General features: G+C 41.3%; 1 protein-coding gene and 1 long non-coding RNA gene across 2 annotated transcripts; one reads left to right on the top strand and one right to left on the bottom strand.

Annotated features, from left to right (window-relative positions):
- Positions 1-486: 486 nt before the first annotated feature.
- Positions 487-20,522, bottom strand: LOC123481323 (collagen alpha-2(I) chain-like). Its single transcript, XM_045217173.1, is given in 27 exon segments — positions 487-683; positions 892-969; positions 1,123-1,213; positions 1,310-1,344; positions 1,347-1,485; positions 1,630-1,782; positions 2,104-2,136; positions 2,258-2,302; positions 2,551-2,586; positions 2,687-2,758; positions 3,245-3,298; positions 3,633-3,686; positions 3,787-3,840; positions 4,144-4,188; positions 4,321-4,374; positions 4,516-4,569; positions 4,861-4,914; positions 5,178-5,231; positions 6,662-6,715; positions 7,035-7,088; positions 7,334-7,387; positions 7,525-7,578; positions 7,861-8,001; positions 8,110-8,243; positions 9,523-9,588; positions 9,906-9,990; positions 20,184-20,522. Coding segments are annotated over 27 exon segments (1,965 nt in total). The 5' UTR covers positions 20,205-20,522.
- Positions 12,396-13,229, top strand: LOC123486018. Its single transcript, XR_006659224.1, has 3 exons — positions 12,396-12,488; positions 12,596-12,866; positions 13,187-13,229. It is a non-coding gene; the product is annotated as an uncharacterized LOC123486018 (long non-coding RNA).
- Positions 20,523-21,231: the final 709 nt, after the last annotated feature.

Below are 21,231 nucleotides of genomic sequence, written 5' to 3'. Positions count from 1 at the left end.
GATCATATCAAAAACAAAACCTGACTGGTAGCCAGAGACTCCTGCAAGTTTAATTTTCTGCCAATTTCTTTTAGCCAGATTTTCAAGCCCCTTTACTTATGGTTTGCTTGGCAGAAGACAATTTTATTTTTTGTTTCTGCATAAAATAATTCATAATGTATTGTTTTGGCCTAGGAAAAAAGTTATCAATTATGCCTAAACATTAGAGTTCATTGGGAGCCTTGCTTGGCTCAGATGGAATGCAGTCAAGGTTGGGTTCATCTCTGTGCAGAAATTCAAAAAGATCAATGCTGTACACATTGGTAATTTCCCAGTTCAAAACTCAATGTCAACTTAAATTCCTGGTTTGGCTAAGATGTGAATGGAATTAACCCCAACGTTGCCATGGCGCGACTTGTCCAATATGACCCCTCATCGTGGACCATCCCTTCACCCCCTTTCTGAAGCTCCTTCTTGGGGTTAGATCTTGGGGTTAGATCTTGGGGCTTAGATCGGGGGTCCCTTCACTAGGCCCTGCTCCTTACGCATCACAGGCGCGTGAATGCTGCAGTCCCGTGCCTCACAGAAGCCGGGCACTCCTGCGTTGCCCGCCATGCCAGGCTGGCCCAAAGCGCCTGTGAAACCACGGGGCCCTCTGGGACCTGCCATACCTTTCTTTGGCTCTGCTGGGTGACCTGGCAGCCCTGTGGGGAAAACAATTTAACAATTGGAGGTGGCGTCTTAACAGTTCTCTTGTAAAAGAAGACTTCCTGCTAACATAAATGTTGAATAAAAACCACACAATCCCTTTTCAAGTGAATCTGGAAGTGAGTTACATATACTTTCCACAATTCTAAGACAAGCAATTTTGAGGTAGACCTGAGTTTCACACCAGTGTAAACAGTGTCCTACCTCTGAGGCCTTGATGCCCATCGTGTCCTGGCAGACCTTTACCAGGCTCACCCCCCTTTCCTTTCGGACCTTTTGTACCTGTGAAGTAAAACAGAGAGCTTGTGGGTGAACTCTGAAGCTATGCCACTACAAAGGAGCTCCACTCATTTTCACTTGAAATGAGCCTTAGTGATCAAGGTTTTGTTTACCAGTAATCAAGTTTGGTTGAACTAAGTCAATTGGAGTACATACCTCTTTCACCCTCTGCCCCCTTCTGACCATCCATTCCTGTGTCCCCTTGGATGCCCCTGGCTCCTTTGACTCCAGCTTTGCCTGCTTTACCCTGGAGAGAGAGAGAGAGGTCAACAGAACTTATCATCGTTTGGACTGAAGGCCTTCCTTAGTAGATAGGGGTTGGTTTGGGGGCTGTGTGACTCACGGGTTTGCCTGATTCTCCAGTTGGTCCCCTGGTTCCGGCGGCCCAATGAGTGTGCGGTTGTTGATGGGGCAGCCTTGGGAACACTTGGCCCGGATGGAAGCTGCATACTGGGAGATCTGGGCTGTCACCACTCCTTTACACAGCTGCAATACCTGCTCATCTGTCAGCCCAGGGCCCTGAGGACAAAAAAGCAGGCAATCAATCAACCAAGCAAGTAATCAATCGATCAATCAGTCAGTAAAGGTTCTTGCTAGATATGTGTCAATGTAAAATAAGGGGGAGACTCTTCCTCCAGACAGACTGGGGTTGGCTCCTGATACGCACAGGGGGCACCTGGCACTCCCTTTAGGTCCAGAGCCACCTTTGACGCCCAGGTCACCGTCTGGACCTGGCTCTCCTCTGGAGCCTGGGATGCCGGGGGTCCATTTCGGTCCAACAATGCCATCAGGGCCAATGGTACCTCTCTCTCCTTGCTGCCATTCAGAGATGAGGGGAAGGAGGAGACAGAGAGAGGGGGACACTGTTCAGTCACTGAACACAAATGTCACGATTTAAACTCAATAATCTCAATACTTCTACCTAGTCAAATCATTCACTTCTCAATACTTCTACCTAATCAAAACTGTTCTATTAGGATTTTATAATATAACAGGAACTCAACACTGTACAGTATGTGCTGTTGTGTCTGCTGTCATCTAGGAACAACCTATGGCATCAGTATTGTGGTTTTTATGTGACATAGAATAAGTTAGGGTGAAAAAAACTAATACTTTCATAGAATGGCGTATACAAACCTGTCCTTTGTCACCACGTGCTCCAAAACTTCCCTATTTGGAAAAAGGAACAGAAACATTTTTGGTAAGAAGAAAAACAGTCCCACTACATCAATGGAAACAGGAAGTAGACAGATGAGAGAGTGACGTCGCCTCGGCATTGTCACATGATTACCTTGTCTCCTTTCCCTCCCTTCACTCCAGTTCTTCCAACCCCACCCTGAGGAAGGAACAATCAGCACATTAGATGAGTCAGTAAGATGCCATGGCAATGATAGGACTGCTTATTACAGCTTATCAGTCACAAAGGAAAGACCCAAACATAAACAGAAGATGACCAATACACATCCACTGTCACTTACTGGTGTGTGTGTGTGTGTGTGTGTGTGTGTGTGTGTGTGGTTGATTAACTGTGAGAAATTGACTGGTAATTTAGCAGTCGGATGGGGAACGTAAATAAAAGGTTACCTTCTCACCATCGGGTCCTGTCTCCCCCTTGGCTCCCTAGAAACAAAGCATTAAATCAACAATTGCATAATCATCAAAAGTCAATTATGATAATTGTAGTGGTAATGACAATGTTTGAGTAATGACATATACACACAGGTTGGCCCTGCAGGCCTTTAGGTCCTGGTTTCCCTGGAACTCCTGCATCTCCTCTATATCCTTGAGGCCCCTATAATATGAAATACACATAGGTAAACTGCTGCAAATAGACACACTTTAGAATGAGAACCTTTGTTCAAAAATAGGAATTTTGTTAAATTCCAATGACAGATCATTTTTAATTTTCTAAACTTATAACAAGATACACGGTACTCTTGCCATAACATCTCTAACAGTTATGCTGGGTTTTTTAACTAAAACCAGCATGACACTGAAACCTTTTCAGGGACTTTCCCAACAGAGCTGTGTTTTCAGGGACTTTACTAACAGATATGTTACCTTCCTTGTTTTGACTGTCAACAATATCACATGGGTGTCTGTCCACCCACACGAAACCCTCACGCAACATGTAATTTACATCTGATTAACAACAACACTGAGGGGAATTTACTGAGGAATGTGGAAGTGACAGTGTATGTATTGTGATCTGTATTCTACTGTGTCCATGTGATTGAGATTAGAGCACCTCACACAGTGGTTATAAAGCCTGTCTTACCCCAGCTCCTACTCTCCCAGGAGGTCCCCTCACACCACGATCCCCTTTCGCTCCCTAGGAGGGAAGCCTGGCCATTATTCACAAAGTATTAATTTAAGTATTAAAAGTACATGTCCAGTTTTAATATATTTAGTAAATATGTTTTATTTTCTTAAAACTACATTGTTGGTTAAGGGCTTGTAAGTAAGCATTTCACGGTAAGGTCTACACCTGTTGCATTCGGCGCATGTGACAAATAACATTTGATTTGATATGAATAAATGTACTGTACAATATAACAAATTACATCCATGTCATAACAGCAGATGTCAACTAGACATGTTTGGATTATACAGCCATTGTGATGATGTCATCTTGATACCCAGCATGCAATTCTCCTTCACTTTACCTTTTGTCCAAACTCTCCAGGAAAGCCGATCACCCCAGGAACTCCAAGTGGACCCTGCAAAATAAACAGTAAATGTGGTTTGTTAGGAGAAATCCCATCAACAGATTCCTTACCGATTTATTACTAATTTAGTGGTTATCATACTGTTACTCACATCCTCTCCAGGCTCCCCGTCACTGCCTGGCATGCCCCCTGGGCCTTGGTCGCCCTGAGAGAGAGGAAAGAGAGATACAAAGAAAACAGAAAGTGGAAGAGAAGAGAGCAAAGGGGAGACATGGCTACTACAGTATCAATCTAATCTACCATATGGAGGAAGTGCTAACAGCCACATGACTCACTAAATCAACAATACCAAAACCTTCAGTGAAAATAACAGTATGCAGTTTAGGGAAAACACCCATAAACACACAGAAATCTTGTGAAATCTGTGAAGAGTAAGGGCCAATGACTTTTGAAAGCAACCAGAGTACTTTCTGTGAAAACAACACTACTCCTGTCCCCCTAAACATACCTTGTGACCGGTCTCTCCTCTGCCTCCTGGCTCTCCAGGATACCCCTATAAAACACATAAATAAAAATAAAGTTAGAATTAATGGTCTCCCTCCATGTGGGGAATAGCATAGTCTTTGTAGAGAAGGACAAACAAGAGGTCCAACTGGAGAGACGGATAGACAGACGTCCATCTTACATTATAGCCCATCTCCCCATGGTCTCCTGAGAATCCAGGTGCTCCAATCTGACCCTGTGGAAGAGAATGGATGCGATGGAAGACATTTTAGACAGGGGAAATGGAAGTTGAAGTCATAAGATTTGTTTTAAATAATTAGTTATTCAACCATGGTTTAGTTAACAATGGTCACAAAGCCAGGTTGAATGGCGCTACCTTTTCCCCTTCTGCTCCTTCAGGACCCTGTTTCCCTTCTGCTCCAGTTGATCCCTGAGAAGAAAGGTTGGAAAAAAAGATGTCTCAACATGGCCAGAACAAATTACAATAATTTGTATGTTGTTTAAATGTTAAATGGAAATGATCACATCACATAGCCTGTTAAGAGGCTTTCACGTCATAAAGTCTTAGTATTGCTTCTAGTGAGAGCTGTGTAAGGAGCTGAGTGAATAATTGATTTGAACATGTTGAGAAGACAGAGTGTGCTGAGTTGTGGTTGCAACACTGAGCGGTGGCAACTGTTGTGAGTGGACAATGTTGAGTTGTGGTGGCCACCATGTTTACCTTGATACCTCCAGTTCCATCAAGACCACCAGGCCCTGCCTCACCAATTGGACCCTAGAAAAAAGACAAAGAACTAAGACAGAAACATGCTGGGGATTTTGTATCAAATTTCCTTACACTCATTTGAGGAAGCACTTTATTTTACGCTACAGAAATGACCAGGTAGTGGATTTCCTTAGAAAATCCATGGTACAATGGTAATTACACAATAATAACCTTTGGATTGTTTCTTTGAGATTAATTGAAATAAAATCCCTGATATCAAACCAAATATGGTTACATACAAAACATAACAGCTGCATTGTGTCAATACTCACAGTCTCACCCGGAACCCCGACTCCTCCGCGTGGCCCCTCCATACCGATGTCACCCTGTTGAAGATAGGGAACACAGTCAGGCATAGAGAGAGCTTCAAATTGTCAATTAAGATTTTTTTGGGTGTAATTAGCTGATATCTGTGATGGCATAGTGGTATTCTATGATGTCATGCTGGTACTCTGCAATGTATCTGTGGTACAGTGGGGGTTTATAATGTCATACCTTTTTGCAGGTTTTGGGGTCTACCTGATGGATGCGGTAAAGGAGTCAATGAAACGCAGACCGTTCCATTGACCATATTGGCACACATTCATCAAATCTGACTTAACAAAGTGGATATTCGTAACAGGGTCACAATGTGGTTACTTAAGTGCGATTTGGATATATTTAGCTGTTTTCGCTGCATAATATTTACAAGTTGTCCCTTTTCAGGTTTAGAAGAAGTGACTGCTAAATGCTAACTCCCGTTCGTATAAGCTGGTTAGCATAGCTAGCATACATAAATCGGTGGTGGTAGTCAAAGTCATTTTTAACTGTACTGCAGTCGATTGGTGAAGATGACAGGAACATGTGTTGGGGTTGAAATCCATACAACCAGTATACTGATTTTTACCTAAACATAGTGTGTAATTCACATATAAACAATAGGCTAAATGTAGGCTATTTTTGCTATGGCAATGAGGAGTTTCAGGATCTTTCCTCCACGGCCCTTTCCCCCACGCGTTTCCATGGCAATTCCATTGTTTTGGCCGAGTTCGATTGGCCTCAAGGGATGTAGCTCAGTTGGTAGAGCATGGCGTTTGCAACGCCAGGGTTGTTCGTTCGATTCCGCTCGGGGGCCAGTATGAAAAAAATAAAAATAAAAATTAATGTATGCACTCACTAACTGTAAGTCGCTCTGGATAAGAGCGTCTGCTAAATGACTAAAATGTCAATGTAATACTGCATCTATCGGGATTCAAACTGAATTATGTGGTGTCAGACCGGTTCTCTGTGATGTCATACTAGTGATCTGTGGTGCTTTCAAGACAACTCGGAACCTCTGAGTTCAAATGTACATACTTTTTTTGCGTAGTGCTTCCTGTTGGTCAAGTTTTTAAGAGTTTCTGAGTTCCAAGTTGTCTTGACCGCGGCAATTCTGGTTCTCTGTAATGTCACACTGGTACTCAGTGATGTCATTTTGGAATTCCTTGATGTCATACTGGTTCCCTATGATGTCATACTGGTCCTATGTGATGTCATATTGGTTCTCGGTGGTACAACAGAGGCTTTATGTAATGTCATGCTGTTTCTTGTAGGTTTAAACGTTAGACAAACATTATGGTGGCTTGGCCTGTTATTAGTGAACATTCAAATTAGATTTTGTGAAGGGCCACACTGTTTTTGATATGGGGTTATAATGGCTTTTAGGTAGAGGGTGATTTTGTTTGATGTGATACATATTCTGTAGGATGGCAGACTGGTTTTGAGGAAGGGTCTTTACCTTCAGTCCTAGCACCCCAGTCTCACCTGGATCGCCAGGAAGACCAGGCAAGCCCTGTAGGAGAGAGTAAGAATGAGAGACAAGGTGCAAAATAATGGAATAAAATATAGACCAAGGGAGAGAATGAGAAAGAGAAAGGGCCATCCTAGTTGTTGAAGCTCAGCCTCTCACCTCAACTACACAACAGTTCCACTCTCCAGTTCTGAATAATAAAGAGATCGCCATCTACTGTCCATAATCAATATAGAAAAACGTTACATTGCTTGTGCCATGTCTCAGAATTTAGACCAGAGAATAGAAACAGATCAGCGCAAAACAATGAAACAAAGAGATACATTACATCTGTGATATCCTCTGGATGCCTTTTACTTACCTGGGCTCCAGAGAAACCAGAAGCACCGTCCTCCCCATCAGGCCCGGAGTCACCCTGTAGAGATGGCAAAGGTCAATACAGCTCTTGAGTCAAGTTCAATAGTGTAATGTTGACGCCAGAATTTGTGAGTTACAAACATTACAGGGAGATACTGTATGTCTTTTGAGGTTGTGGCAAGCGTGTTTGCTGTGGGATTGGGCAACCTGGGTTCAAGCCTCGCTTAGGGAGTTGGATAGTGTCTAAGGCTGCTTTGGGAATTTTGTGTGAGCTCTTTTATTTTACATGTTTTACTTCCTCACCTCAGGCCCTGTGTCTCCGCCTCTTCCTAGAACTCCTTTGAATCCTTTGTACCCCTGAACACAGGAACCATATCAACAGCATTCCTCCAATAGGGATATGTGCAATGATTCATTAATTAAGCACAATGGAGGGTGTAATTTGGCATGCACTATGGATTTGATGAAGTGATTATACAGCGATTAACACTCACCTCCCGTCCTTGAGCCCCAGGGAAGCCATCTTTACCTTGCAGTCCTCTGGCTCCCTAGATGGACGGATGGACAGACAGAAACACACCGACACAGAGACAGACAGACACACACAGACATATATTTTGTTTAGTCCAGAAAACAGAAGGATACCACAGGATGGTGGTGGATGGGGTGAGTTACCCCCATACAATGCAAATCACTTAAAGGCCTAGTGAACGCTATATAAATGCCATTTAATCAGCATTAATCAGCAAAGTAAATGGATGTTTGCTGTTTATAAGGTTCTAAATGACATTTGCATGGCGTTGAGTGTTAGGTTAGAGCCTTCGTCCTACCTTGGGCCCTGCAAACCCAGCGAACCCTGGCTCTCCTGGCTCACAGTTACAGTCGGTTGGCCCCTCCTCCCCCAGAGAAGCCTCCCCACCACCAGGGGCCTGGAGCGACTCTTCGTAGTAGGGCTCCTGCTCGTATGGCACCTGCAGTTATAACATGATATCACATTACATGACAGAACACAATGTTACATGACATGCCATTACCAAACATTACACATAACATACTTTGCCCCCTTGACTTCCCCTCACCTGTGTAGTGGTGGTGTAGGGGTAGGAGTCCTCTGTGATCATGCTCACGCTGGTGGGGGCTGGTGCATAGGGGTCATATCCAGATGAGGGTTGCTGCTCCTCATAGCTGTGAGTGGGCTCCGGTGGGTATTCCTCTGCCAACGAGGAATGGGGAGCAGTTTAAGTGAGGCAAGTGAGAGGGAAATGTTTGCATTCTACAGGTTAGTTCATGTCAAAGGTAGCAACATACTATAGAGTTTGTACTGTAGTAGTAGATGGTATCTGACTAAACACTGAGTGTACAAAACATTAAGAACACCAGCTCTTTCCATGACATAGACTGACCAGGTGAAAGCTATGATCCCTTATTGATGTCTTGTTAAATCCACTTCAATCAGTGTAGATGAAGGGGAGGAGACAGGTTAAATAATGATTTTTAAGCCTGGAGACAATTGAGACATGGATTGTGTATGTGTGCTATTCAGAGGGTGAATGGGCAAGACAAAATATTTAAGTGCCTTTGAATGGGGTATGGTAGAAGCTGCCAGGCGCACCGGTTTGTGTCAAGAACTGCAACGCTGCTGGGTTTTTCAAGTTCAACAGTTTCCCGTGTGTATCAAGAATGGTCCACCACACAAAGGACATCCCGCCAACTTGACACAACTGTGGGAAGCATTGGAGTCAACATGGGCCAGCATCCTTGTGGAACGCTTTCGACACCTTGTAGAGTATGACCCAACGAATTTAGGCTGTTCTGAGGGCAAAAGGGTGTGCACACTCAATATTAGGAAGTTGTTCCTTATGTTTTGTACACTTTGTGTATATTTTGGTTCCAGGCAGGTATTAAAATACTTTATCATCTGACCATACCTCAGTCGATTTCCACCCAATGATGTATAAACCCTGGATTGCTGATGCTATCTATTGGCTATTGAGAGGCTTTGAAGCCAAAGGTCGGCCATAATGGCACTCGCCAGTAGGAGCAGTCCTCCATAGGAATGAATGGAATTCTACAGTATTTCAATTAAAAGTTTCAAGGACAAAATTATTTTTGTGTTGTAGTGGGGACAGTAACATTAGTAATGTAAAATAATTATATTTTAAAGAAAATGTTTTTATATATTTTTTCATTTTGTACTTTTGTTTAGCTCACATAATATAATTTAAAAGTATGCATTAAAGTGTCTGTAATATAATAAATGTCGCAAAAACGAATGTAGCTTCCAAAATATTGTGCCAAGATGGAGGCATGGTGGCTTCAACACAGTGCCCCCTATCAGTCACCTTGCCATAATAAGAGGGTTTTCACATTATTCTTGAAAAATGGTTTGGTGATGCATATAAGTCATTTGGAGGAGGCATAGAGGGGTGATGAAGGCTTAGACCAAACTCTGGCTTTTGACCAGATGGGAGGAACTATGTTGTAGTTATTACCTGGGTGTGGGTATCCTGAATGCTCATAGTTGTCGACCAAGGAGCCCTCATAGGTGTGTTCATCACCTAATAGGACACAAAACAATAATTGAACAAACCTGAAACCTCCCCAGTAAAATGATAGTCTGTTTACAAAACAAAATAGTCCGTTATTAGATAGATAGACCAATGTAATGTTTGTACACAATTTTCAAAAATGTTTAATTGTGGTCACATGAGAATATAGGTCTATACATTTTAACCTCAATCTAGGTCAACTGAAATAAAATCAAGACACAGCCTACTGTATTAGCTTACCTCTAGAAATGTAGATAATTAGCGAACATCAAACAGTATTGGCGAGAAGGCTAATGGTGCGAACAAGGCATGTGCAGGCAGCTCACCTGAGTGGTAACCAGAGTACTCGTCCTGTGCGAGCGAGGGGGGGATGCACAATAGGAGTACGAGCAGCCGCGAGAAAACGGACTTCTGTAGAAAAGGCGGGAAAACAAAGCAAGGTTAAAACGACCATGTAGGCTTTAGCCTATTTCTTATGGAGGACTAAAAGTGCCACAATTAAATAAATAAATACACCATTAAATAATTACTTAAATGTGTCATTAATTAATTAAAATTAGAATTAAATACATAAATGTGTTATTAAATGTGTCATTAATTAATTCAAATACCGATTCATTTTATGTAAAATACATATATAATTATTTCACTATTTACATTTACATTTCATGATCCTGCATTGCAGTGATTCATGAATTACTTAAAACTGTCAAACTGACCCATCAAAGTCAGTGGGCGGGGCTAACGCGAATCTAGTCTGATCCATTGCTTTGGTCTGAAGTAGAGTAGGCCAACCTGGATAGAGACAATGGAGGATCTCCGTGAACTTTCCAGGGAGTTGGTTAGAGACATTTTAAACTTAGCAGAGGATGTAGAAGCAGGACCTGCTGACCCAGAGCATGTAGCTAGTAAAGCAGAGGAACTTATTGAAGTTGTTGGAGTCATTTCCGCACTTTCCGACGAAGATATCGACCACAGAGTGATTGCAAATCTAGAAGAAGTTGTCCACCGCTTCTCTGGTACCAGGGCACTTCAGGCCCAACACACACAGGGACCGGGCGTTTGGCGTTTGACATACCGAGTGCAGTTCTGGAGCATCAACTTCTTTGTGGAGTTCCCGCAGTTCAAATTGCAGCGATGTTTGGTGTGTCAAAGAGGACCATCAGGAGTCGCATGCAACAATACAGTTTAAGGTATTTACACTAAATTCATGAGTTTTCTGTTTATGAATTGCTGCTCTCATACACTCGGAAAGAATATGACGTTTAAGGTAACATTACTTGATGTTGTGTTTTTCTTGTTTGTACAGAAAGACAGATCTCTATTCAGCTGTGAATGATGAGGAGTTAGACCGTATTGTAAGTGAAATTCACAGAAGTCATCCAAACACCGGCTACAAGCTAATGCGTGGTCACCTGAATTTAAGAGGTGTGCATGTTCCAAGTGAGTAGATAATAATATGGGCATTATTTAAATGTATTTTTAATTTGGAGCTCTGCCCCTTTGAAAGGTGAAGGAAGCCCGCTTATGGAAAGACATCGCCTCTGAGATGTAGAATGTGTAGAAGAAATGTGAAGAGAAACACACATTTCAGGACGGCTGACTTGTATCATCAGGATAGACATGTCCTGTGATTTTTAGCCTCCTGTTTAATAGAGGTGGAACAATATCTGACAGTAATATTCTCAGCTGTCCGGATGTGCCCCTGCTGTAAAGGGTATAATATAATCATAGAAAAGCAAAATATCATAGGAGGCAAAAAAGCTCAGGTCATCTCTGTTCGAGCATGTGGTATCTATCTATCTATCTATCTATCTATCTATCTATCTATCTATCTATCTATCTATCTATCTATCTATCTATCTATCTATATATGTGTGTATATATATGTATATGTGTATATATATGTATATGTGTATATATATGTATATATATGTGTGTATGTATATATATATAGATATAAATATATATATATATATATAAATATATGTATGTATGTATATATATGTATGTATATATATATAAATATATATATGTATGTATGTATATATGTATGTATATGTATGTATGTATGTGTATATATATATATGTATATGTATATATAATTTTTATATATGTGTATATATATGTGTATGTATATATATATATATATATATATATATATATATATATATATATATATATATATATATATATATATATATATATATATATACATACATATATATATATATATATATATATATATATGTATGTATATGTACAATATCTGACAGTAAAGTACATTTTTGAAGCTGTGGTGGTTCTGTAATAGTTGACTGTTTTACACACATTATTTATTTTATTATGACACCACTATATCCTCAAAATAAGTAGCCAGTGAGTGTGTGGTTATTCATTTTAAATTCCTCCCCTCAGTCTCAAGACTGCAAGAGTCTTTACGCAGAGTCAATGCAGAGGAGTCTACATGAGACGTCTGAGGCTGCGTGTATTAAGGCGGCGGCAGTATTTTGTTCCCTGGCCCAAACTCTTTGTGGCATATAGATGGCCACCATAAGCTTATCAGGTCAGTGATATTAGCAGATAAACAATGCATCTTTCTATATGTTTCATTACAATTGTTATACAATAAAGTCATATTTTTTTCATGTGTTTGCAACAGGTGGAGATTTGTTGTCCACGGTGGGGTGGATGGATTCAGTCGTTTAGTGGTCTACCTGACTGTGGCCGGCAATAATAGAGCTCATACGGTCTTACAGAGCTTTATCGCCGCTGTTGAGCAGTATGGGCTGCCATCAAGGGTACGGTCTGACAAAGGGGGAGAATGCAGATGTAGCAGAATTCATGATCAGAAGCAGAGGTACCGACAGGAATTCACACATCACAGGCAGAAGTGTCCACAATCAGCGGTAAAGAAATATGTTTGGCAACTAGGCTCACACAACTAACATACTAGTTGAATGTACTTTAGCATATGTCATAAATTAACAATTTCTCAATTTTATCCTAAACACAGAATAGAGAGGATGTGGAGAGATGTTTATGAACATGCCCTGGACCTCTTCTATCAGATCTTTACTTCATTGGAAGATCAGGAGACACTGAATCCAGACAATGAAGTCCATCTTTTCGCTCTGCACCGGATTTTCCTTCCACTGGTTCAACAAAGCCTCAACTCTTTTCGAGATGCTTGGAACTTCCACGGTCTTAGAACTGAAAGGAATCAGTCACCACAGCAACTCTGGAGAAGTTACAGAGAGCAAGGCCCTGAGGAGGATCCTACTGAGGTTAACAATGAACTTTAAACACTTTCTTAAAATTGTTTCCCCAAAAGGAATTATGGGAGAAAAAAATGGTGCTAAATGTGATACTTTAAATGAAACATTTACTATAGATTATTGTCTCTTTAAAATCTCCCGAGCTTTTAAAGATCAACCTGTGAGCTGTAGTTTCTACAGTGCATACTATGCAAAGCTGTATTATTTAAAAAACTGAATAAGTAACATTTCATTTCTCACTGCCTTGGTGACCAAAAATAACAATCTTGTGTAAGGACATGTCAAACTAGTTTTAAGTACAAGACTGATTATGCTTGTCATCCATTCAGGTTCCTGAAGAATATGGGATCGATTGGAACGGACCTCACTGCCTTCATCGAGGCACTGTGTCAGTCCCCCGAGGTTCAGCTGGCCCGTGAGCTCTCAGATGAAGAGGTTGCAATTTTGCCAGCTCCAGGAGTTTCTGTTACTGATGCACTTAGACTATATGTAGAGACTGTGGAAGTGTTATCAAGAATCTTAGACTGATGTCCAACCCATGTTTTTATTTGTTGTGTTAGAACAAGCAAGGAAAAACTGAAAGTTTACTTTCCTTTTAAAAGAAAGGAAAAAAGCTGTTTCTTTGAAGCTTCCTGTCTCATTATGGTCCACAGAATGACTAACATGAATGCTGTACTGTTAGCACTGAAGGTGCAGAACAGTTTGATTTTAGTAAATGGAAGAAAAAAAAGTCAACTACTGCACAGTGTGTTAATGTTTTCAAAGACACTGAACTTGTGTCAATTCATCTGAACTGTGTATGCATTGACATTAGGGCTGGGCAATATGGAGAAAATCAAATATCACATTTTTGACCTAACACCTTGATGTCGATATTGCAACGATATTGTAAGGTTGACAATTGGTGCATTCACAAAATATCTTCCACATTTAGATTTCGGATAAATAACTATCATATTGTGGATATAATGACTAAGTGGTAAAAGGCAAATAATAGAACAGCTAGAACAGTCTGGTAAGTTCAGAAAATGACATCACTTTACTGTAATGCAGCCTTTGAAACCAGGAAAAGACTAAACTTACCATGTAACGATATTACACTTCTTCAAAATCTAATGGTGCTTTTCCATTACATGGTACCTACTCGCCTCGCCTCGCCTTTTTTGGTTTTCCATTACGAAAAAAAGTACCTGGTACCTGCTAACATATACTTTTTTTAGCACCTGCTCAGTCGAGGTTCCAAGCGAGCTGAGGCGAGCCGAGAAGGTAACTTTTAGACATTTTGTCCTGCACCTCACACAGCGTCTCAACATTGGGGCTAGCAGGACCGAGTCTTCTCTTGATTTTTAGCCGTTGCAATGAAAGTTCTGTTTAACCGTGTAACTAAACCAACGTAGAGAGGTGAATAGCGCCACCCAGTGTATTGGAATGTGTTCAGTAGCTCTGCATCAATCCATTATCCGAATTGATTTGTCTTGGCTTGATGCAGAGGGTAACCAATTAGGCGTTAGGTTCCGCCTACCAACTTTTGATGGGTCAGTTTGACAGTTTTAAGTAATTCAGGAAGCACTCCAACGCAGGACCATGAAATGTAAATGTAAATAGTGAAATTATTATATATGTATTTTACATAAAATGAATCGGTATTTGAATTAATTAATGACACATTTAATAACACATTTATGTATTTAATTCTAATTTTAATTAATTAATGACACATTTAAGTAATTATTTAATGGTGTATTTATTTATTTAATTGTGGCACTTTTAGTCCTCCATAATTTCTTCGCTGCTATCACGATAAACAAAATACAATGTTTGTAAGACCTACCTTTGTTGCAAGGTGGAAGACCTCACTGCTCAAAGTATAGCATGCATGCGCTCTAATTTCGTTACACTTTTAACTCCTTCTTAAATTAATAACTGTTTTGAGAACGAAACATTTGGTGACTAGATGTCTCGGCTACTGAAGGCTAATGGCTCACTAAGAAAATGTTTATACCCGATTATCATGGCCCTTTTCAAGTTTCAGACATACAGTCAGTGGCGACCTGTCCCACCTTTTTAGCTAAAATAAGTTGCCTGTTCTGCATGTTATTTTGACATTAATACGTGTCACATTTCAGTTTGCAAACAATGTAAAAAAAATAATATAAAATTCATTGAGTTAATAAAGCCGCATACAAATTTGGTCTCTTTTTTGCTTTCTTGAGTAAGGCAGCTCCAGAAGGCAGGTGTTTCAGCAGCGGAAAATACAGAGCGTAGGGGTTGGTAATGTTTTCTAGCTGCGCCGGGATTGGGTAATGTTCTCTAGTTGCGCCGTGATTGGCTCATTGTTCTGTCACTCATGGAGACACTACGTCACCGCCAAATCTAAGGGTAGAGCTAAACAATTCCAGCCCCTTGGGTGCTGCCATAGACTTACATTAGAAGTGCCCATCCAAGAAGGCTCAAGGTCAGTGGCCACAGATTAAATGATGTCAAATCATGTTATATATACAGTAGCTTTGATTGGACTGATCATGTCAACATCATACTTTCAAAATCTTAGCTAGCAAACTAGCAGTCATCATCATGAATCAAGACGACAATCTACTGGCAAATGCATTTTAATCCTTGTCATATGAAGAGAAATATTGAAGATAAATTATAGATAAAACGTATGTATCAGTGCTCATCGGCCATTGGCCATCAACATTACACAACAAGTTGGAAATCGCAAATTCAACAATGAGTGGTTTGGAAGGAATCAGTGGCTAACTGCAAGCATTGCAAAGCAATCACTAGCCTGCTATTCAGTGGAGTGGGTGTGTGGTCCCAAGTCTGGGTTTAAGGGTCTCTTTTCCAAGCTTAAAAGGATAAACATTCAACATTGGCCATGCTGTCAATCCAGCACAACTGGAAACTCAGAACTGGGAAATCTGACTTCAGTGAGTTCAAGACAATTGGGAACTCTGAAAACAACGAGCTCCGACTGGGAAAATACATTTTGAACGGTCAGCCAACTCGGAATTGCAAGTCGGGAAATTGGGCCTCTTTCCAGAGCTCCGACCTGAAGATCATTGACGTCATCATGATTCAACCTTGTTTTTTTTTCAGAGTTCCCAGTTGTCTTGAAAGCACCATAAATCCAGAGAATGCCAGACTTTGATGACAAAGTTTGATGACAAAATTAGCCCACAAAGGACCGCTGCGCCACCGTCCTGTTCAAGTGAGCACAGCACAACAAGGTGAGTCGAAAAATGTCTTGTATGCTGCTGCATAAATTACGTAATATGCCAGGGAGATATGTATACTGTAGCAAAGAAAGTAATAATACTAAGTGTATGTTGTGTGGTAAGAAATGTAATCATCAAATATTGTAAGAGCTTTCAATGTCTGCTTATATGTCCCCTTTATTTATCCTACGGTTCTGACTTGGTGTACAGGGAGAATACTGTAAGAATAGCCCATGTTCTGAATTCTGTCGCTGTACATTTCAAAAGTGCTGAACAAATAGTTATATTGACTATGTCCGTCCTAGCTCGCTCATTGTCTTAATCGAAATTACGGATTGCCTCTTATCCGCTCGTCATCCCCTTACACCATTATTTGTACATCTCAATTGTCAGTAGAAACCACATTTGTTTAAGCAAGTCAGCCACATCAGCTATGTTTACTTTTTATGCAGTAAATGAGGCTGAATTAACTGATTCACTGTCAGACAAGGCTCCGCTGATAACCAGGTGTAGCAGTGGTAAGGTGATGGGACTGCTGTTTGGACAGCTTTATGTAGGCCCTAACAGTTTGTGGGCACCGTTTGTCACCGTTATAGCGCAATTCATGTATTGTTTAGTGTTGTGTTGTGTAGTGGCTTTGCTGGCATGCATAAAACACCAAGAGTTACATGCTGAAATCGCCACTGCATACAGTGCATTCGGAAAGTATTCAGATCCCTTGATTTTTTCCAAATGTTGTTACATTACAGCCTTATTCTAAAATGGATTAAATCGTTTTTTCCCTCATCAATCAAGCTACACACAATACCTCATAATGACAAAGCAAAAACTGAAATATTACATTTACATAAGTATTCAGACCCTTTACTCAATACTTTGTTGAAGCACCTTTGGCAGCTATTTCAGCCTTGAGTCTTCTTGGGTATGACCCTACAAGCTTGGCACACCTATATTTGGGTAGTTCATCCCATTCTTCTCTGTAGATCTGTTCAAGCTCTGTAAGGTTGGATGGGGAGCGTCGCTGCACAGCTATTTTCAGGTTTCTCCAGAGATATTCAATCCGGTTTAAGTCCGGGCTCTGGCTGGGCCACTCAAGGACATTCAGAGACTTGTCCCGAAGCCACTCCTGCGTTGTCTTGGCTGTGTGCTTAGGGTCGTTGTCTTGTTGGAAGGTGAACCTTTACCCCAGTCTGAGGTCCTCAGCGCTCTGGAGCAGGTTTTCATCAAGGATTTCTCTGTACTTTGCTCCGTTCATCTTTCCCTCAACCCTGACTAGTCTCCCAGTCCCTGCTGCTGAAAAACATCCCCACAGCATGATGCTACCACCACCATGCTTCACCATAGGGATGGTGCCAGCTTTCCTTCAGACAGGATGCTTGGCATTCAGGCCAAAGAGTTCAATCTTGGTTTCATCAGACGAGATAATCTTGTTTCTCATGGTCTGAGAGTCTTTAGGTGCCTTTTGGCAAACTCCAAGCGGGCTGTCATGTGCCTTTTACTGAGGAGTGGCTTCCGTCTGGCCCCTCTACCATAAAGGCCTGATTGGTGGAGTGCTGTATAGATGGTTGTTCTTCTGGAAGCTTCTCCCATCTCCACAGAGGAACTCTGGAGGTCTGTCAGAGTGACCATCGGGTTCTTGGTCACCTCCCTGACCAAGGCCCTTCTCCCCCGATTGCTCAGTTTGTCCGGTGGTTCCAAACTTCTTCCATTTAAGAATGATGGAGGCCACTGTGTTCTTGGGGACCTTCAATGCTGCAGACATTTTTTGGTCCCCAGATCTGTGCCTCAACACAATCCTGTCTCGGAGCTCTAGGACAATTCCTTCGACATCATGGCTTGGTTTTTCCTCTGACATGCACTGTCAACTGTGGGACCTTATATAGACAGGTGTGTGCGTTTCCAAATCATGTCCAATCAATTGAATTTACCACAGGTAGACTCCAAACAAGTCGTAGAAACATCTCAAGAATTATCAATGGCAACAGGATGCACCTGAGCTCAATGACTAAATGTAGGCCTGCCTATTAGGCCTATGACTAATCTACTCAATCAGAAAAATGCTAACTTTATTTTCATATAACTGTATTTACGGTATGACAAGCAGCAAGCTTGAGTATCCTACTCCAAAAGGAATTCACAGAAAGCAACAATTTGTGGTGTTGTTGCTTGGGGTTGTTGAAATAAAAATTGGGCTGCATGGTAGCCTATCAGACCATCACTAGAAAAGGCTATATGCTATAGGGGAGATGACCAAAGATGATTTGTGGTTGGGTAGTTGGCCAGAATCTTTGGTGAATCTTTGTTATAAAGACACACTGGAACATGTCACGTAGCCTACATTTCTTCAGCCTACATCTCCAATGGGGAAAGTTGTGCTCTGATCAGTCAGGTGGAAAGTCATCACCGACTGCCATCCAAGATTCTACTTGTCAAAATTGGAAAGAGTAGGCCTACCTACAGTCCACAGGAGGCTGCTGAGGGGAGGACGGCTCATAATAATGTCTGGAACGGAGCGAATTAAATGGCATCAAACACCTGGAAACCATGTTTGATGTATTTGATACCATTTCACTAATTCGGTGCCAGCCATTACCACGAGTGCGTCCTCCCCAATTAAGGTGCCACAAACCTCCTGTGCTACAATAATGTTCAACCACTTGACCACACACCATGGGGACTAAATGGGTGATAGTTGGCCACAGATGTTTTTTGACAAATTATCTCCTCTATGTGTGCCTGACTTTACAGGAGACAACCATGTGGCCAAATGGTTTTGAGCCATATGGTTAAATCATGTCCAAAAATAGAGTAGCATCTATTTATTTTCCAGAGTGAAAATGGGTCAATAAACTGAAGTCACATCCTTGTATTAACTGCAGCCTATTGGATGCCACAGTGAAGTCACATGACATGAGACATGTGGGAAGAGATTCTGCAGGGATCAGCCATCCAGGTGATAGGGCTGTATAATGCTCTGTAGATTTAGGCAAGAGCTAATCTGCGTCTTGAACAAGATAGAGAAATACAGGCTCAAAAATCTCTTTGTTAGGGTAAAACCACAGAGTGAGCCACAGCAGTTCTCAGGCCCTTCTCACATTCCAGGCCAATTTCTCTGTTCTCTAAAGGCTGTCTCTTCATCCCACTCCTCATATGGTAAAAGGCCTTTTTTCTGTTTGGTGTGATGTCAAGCAGCTGTCTGTCCACCATGTGTCCACCACTTTTCATCCATGCCATTTCCAGTTTTTTATTCAAAACTCCAAAAAGGACATCATCAATAAAACACTTGTGCAGTAGTCTATAATGGACTTAAATAAATTATTAAAAGACAATGGGCAATAAATAAACATCAGTGTTCACATGACAAATGGTGCTCAATGATAAGGCAGACAATTTGGACTATCTGTTGAAAATAAACCAATTGATCTGTAGTGTTCCATACGTTACCTGGTCAAGTACCCAGAATGCTTTGCAACATAGAGTTGACACCATATGTCTGCCTGGTGGTGTAAATCGGTGATCATCACCAACCTCCAGGCCCCCTGGGACACTGAGGTGCAGTGTGGGATACAGACTGCTCACCTCTACTAACCCTAATCCTTCCATTGAAACGGTCAGTAGTGATGAAATAGCTTTATTGTCTCTTCATTACTTAGACTTATTCTCCAATATAATCACTATTCATTGAATAGTAATACACTATCCGCAAAGGAATGCTGCTGCAAAAAAAGAAAGAAATGCAACTGCTTCAATCTGTACCAGTGTAAACGGAGATCCTGGACTTCTTGATTGACGCACATTTTATATTGTTCATTTATATTTAGCTACTGTTAACAAAAACATTTTTTTACCCAAACTGTCAAATAACAAAGGTTTCTTTGTGCTCACTACACACCAGCTAAATCAGTCCATGTCAAATACACTCTCACACAGTACCAAAAATAAACCCTCATTACTACATCATTACACAACCAATAGTTAGATTAGGTTCCTCAATCAAGCATCACTGAGTACACCACCTGGGGAACCTAGGCCCAAGAACCATGGACCAAACACAGCGTTCACATCCAGAACCTGGAGTAGCAACACGATGCCTGCTCTCCTCGCTTACCTTCACCCTGGGGGCTCCCATGGTGCTGGTTATGTCTGTTTGGTTCTGTACAATCCACTCAGACCAGACCCTCACCCTACGTATCGGGGATCGGATAGTCCACTGTCTTTTTTTAAATAAAGATGGAAAAGTCCTGTTTATTTCCTCCCTGAACTGTGCTCCTTACAGCATTCTCACTCCGCACTCAAGGCGCTGGACCCTTGCCTCTCTTTCTCTCCCTCCCGCTCTCTCTTTCAGGGATCCCTAAGGTTCTCAGGCAGCCACGGGCTCCGCTCCCTCTTCTCCTCGACAGGGTGAGAAATACCTGAGTCTAACCCTAACCCCAAATACACACAGGGGCAGAGACCCAGACAGGAGAGAGAGAAGAGAGGGACGAGAGAGTAAGGAGAATGTGATACAGAATTTGATAGAGAGGGTTTAAAACAGAGATGAGGAGACTAGTGCAGGGTCCATTTTGTTGTGAGCATTTCAGTAGACTGACACATAGTTGTGCAGGTTGTGAATACCCCAATAACTAAAAACATTTACACGTTTACATTTAGAGTTATGTTCAAGTAGTACAGCTAAAGTTAAGGTCAATTCTATACTCATTCAGTCAATTTAAAAAGTCTGTTGACATTCTGATAATGAATTGAATACCCATTTAAAGTAACGGTTTAACGGGTGATCAACCTCAGTACAAATTGAATAGAGTTGTGGCAGATATTGCAAAGTATTTTTATCCCATCATTAAAAGACTGCAGACGCACATTGACTCCAGGTCTGACCTTCTGTGTCCTTTTCACCTGCTGGTAAAAGTGTGTGAGCTATGACACTCCTGTCCAACATTCCATACAGTACACACTGAGAAATGGACAAACTGCCCTGAGGGGTCTCAACCAATACGGTTGGCCTGGGAGGGGCCATTTACAACTAAATTATTACATTAATATGAATACATATCTGATAGAAATGTGTTGATTTTTCTGACCATTTCTAGTCGCAGTATGGAGACACTGACTATTGTTTATGCAGAGTACTTGTTAAAAAATAATCCATGAATTCAAAA

The sequence above is a fragment of the Coregonus clupeaformis genome, unplaced genomic scaffold (assembly GCF_020615455.1).
Source record: "Coregonus clupeaformis isolate EN_2021a unplaced genomic scaffold, ASM2061545v1 scaf0954, whole genome shotgun sequence".
Lineage (NCBI taxonomy): Eukaryota > Metazoa > Chordata > Actinopteri > Salmoniformes > Salmonidae > Coregonus > Coregonus clupeaformis.
Note: the sequence above shows the minus strand (reverse complement) of the source record. Positions and strands in the feature narration are given on the sequence as shown.